Source organism: Bison bison, unplaced genomic scaffold, assembly GCF_000754665.1.
Source record: "Bison bison bison isolate TAMUID 2011002044 unplaced genomic scaffold, Bison_UMD1.0 scf7180017845632, whole genome shotgun sequence".
Lineage (NCBI taxonomy): Eukaryota > Metazoa > Chordata > Mammalia > Artiodactyla > Bovidae > Bison > Bison bison.
The window spans coordinates 17875-19790 of record NW_011476205.1 but is presented as its reverse complement, the minus strand read 5'-3'; the positions used below and the strand labels follow the sequence as shown (position 1 = coordinate 19790).

General features: G+C 34.4%; 1 protein-coding gene across 1 annotated transcript in view; it reads right to left on the bottom strand.

Annotated features, from left to right (window-relative positions):
• Positions 1–323: 323 nt before the first annotated feature.
• The window catches only part of ZNF331 (zinc finger protein 331), a gene marked incomplete at its 5' end in the record, with an annotated part of 19168 nt that continues 17575 nt past the window's right edge, over positions 324–1916 (bottom strand). Inside the window, 1 exon segment of the mRNA XM_010836180.1 lies at positions 324–692. Within this exon segment, the coding sequence (XP_010834482.1) occupies positions 324–692 (369 nt within the window).

The following is a 1916-nucleotide window of genomic DNA, read 5'->3' as shown; positions in this document are numbered from 1 at the left end:
AGTAATACCAGAAAAGGGTTATTGACTGAATGCTATCTACTATGATTTTTCTGATATTTATTTAGACCTTATTTTCTTAAATACTTTTCTATATTTTTTAGATCATTAATTGTTCTTCCCCGTATGAACTACCTAGCATTTCCTGATGTGTATGTTTAGGACAAAACTCTTTCATCACTCATTACATTCGTAGGGTCTCTCCCTAGCATACACTGATGCCGAGTGAGGTGATGGCTCACTTCAAGGCTTCGTCACATTATTTACATTTGTATGAATCCACTTAAGGTTTGAGTGGCAATTAAAGGCCTTCTACATTCTGTACATTAGTAAGGCTTCTTTCCAGTGTGAATTCATTGATGAACAAGATACGAATGCCTGTTAAAGGCTTTGCCACATTTTGTACATTTGTAAGGTTTCTCTCTAGTATGAATTCTCTGATGGTTAGTAATATTTGAGTAACAGTTGAAGGCTTTGTCACATTCTTTACATTTGTAAGGCTTCTCTCCAGTATGAATTCACTGTTGCTGAGCAAGAGAGGAATGCCAGTTAAAGGCTTTGCCACATTCTGCACATTTGTAAGGTTTCCCTTCAGTATGAATTTTCCAATGTCTCTTTAGACTTGATGATTTGTTAAAGACTTTCCCACATGTATTACACTTGTAGTGTTCTTTCCTAGTATGACTTTCCTGATGCTATTTTGAAGACAGGTTGAGGACTCCACCACATTCATTAAATGTGCAATTCTTGTCCCCCATGTGTATGCTCTCCTGTGTAATAAGCTTTGAACTTTGATAAAGTATATTATTACATTAATTCCTTTTACCATGGTTCTCTGAACATTTTCTCTGATACTTCATGAGACCAGAGTCTTGGTCAAAGTGATTCCCAGATTCAAAGCTTGGGTAGATTCTGGTTCCATCGTAAATACTGTTGTAATGATTGAAGATGGAGCTGTTGCTTAAGGCCTCACTCGTTGGATTACACATGGAAGGTTGTTCCATGTTATAATATCCATTGAATGATGGTGTCTAGATAAAGACTTTCTCATTATTATCAACATTATAGATATTGGAATAGGGAGAAAATACTTGTTGGTGGGAAAATAATGAGCCCTCACTAAAGGATCTCTCAAATTGATCATAGCGAGATTTTCTTCCTTCATTTTCAAATCTCTGGCTTCCAGACATGTATGACTGACTGTTTAATTCAAACCTATATTCATACTGGTTTGAGTAATTATTTGTAGCATAGGCTAGATGATTTTCCATGTTTTCCAAAATTCATTCAGAGAATATACATATAATTTTTAATCATGTGGGTCTTACAAAAACTTATTTTTCTACCAAAATTATTGACTTCCAATGAAATTTTTCCCAATTTGATGTATATCCTCAATTTCTTTTGGCAATCATGTTTTCATTATGAGTAATTGTCCCAATTGGTTACATCCAAAATAACATCCTTTTGGCCCTTCACAGGCCCCCTTACATTCCCACTCTTTCATTAAGTGTAAATTTCCAAGCCAAGAGCTCTCAGAATTTCCCAGCACATTACACATGAATTTCCTATGCATGGCTTCTTTGGGAACAAACATTGGATGTCATGCGAAGATATCTCTGAAAGATAACAAATAACCAAGATCCCATTTAGTACTTTGAGTGAATATCCTTTACAATTGTATGCAATATTGACAAACCCTTAGCCAGATTAAGAAGCGATGAGATGCAACTAAAATGAGAAATAAAAGGAGAGACATAATAATTGATACCATAGAGCTAAAAGTAATTATATCATGCTACTCTGAACAATACTACAACAAAAAATTGAAGACCTCAAAAAAAAAAAAAAAAAAAGATAGAATTTCTGGAAATAGAACCCCCTTAGGTACTAGCATGAATGAATTAAAAATTACAAAA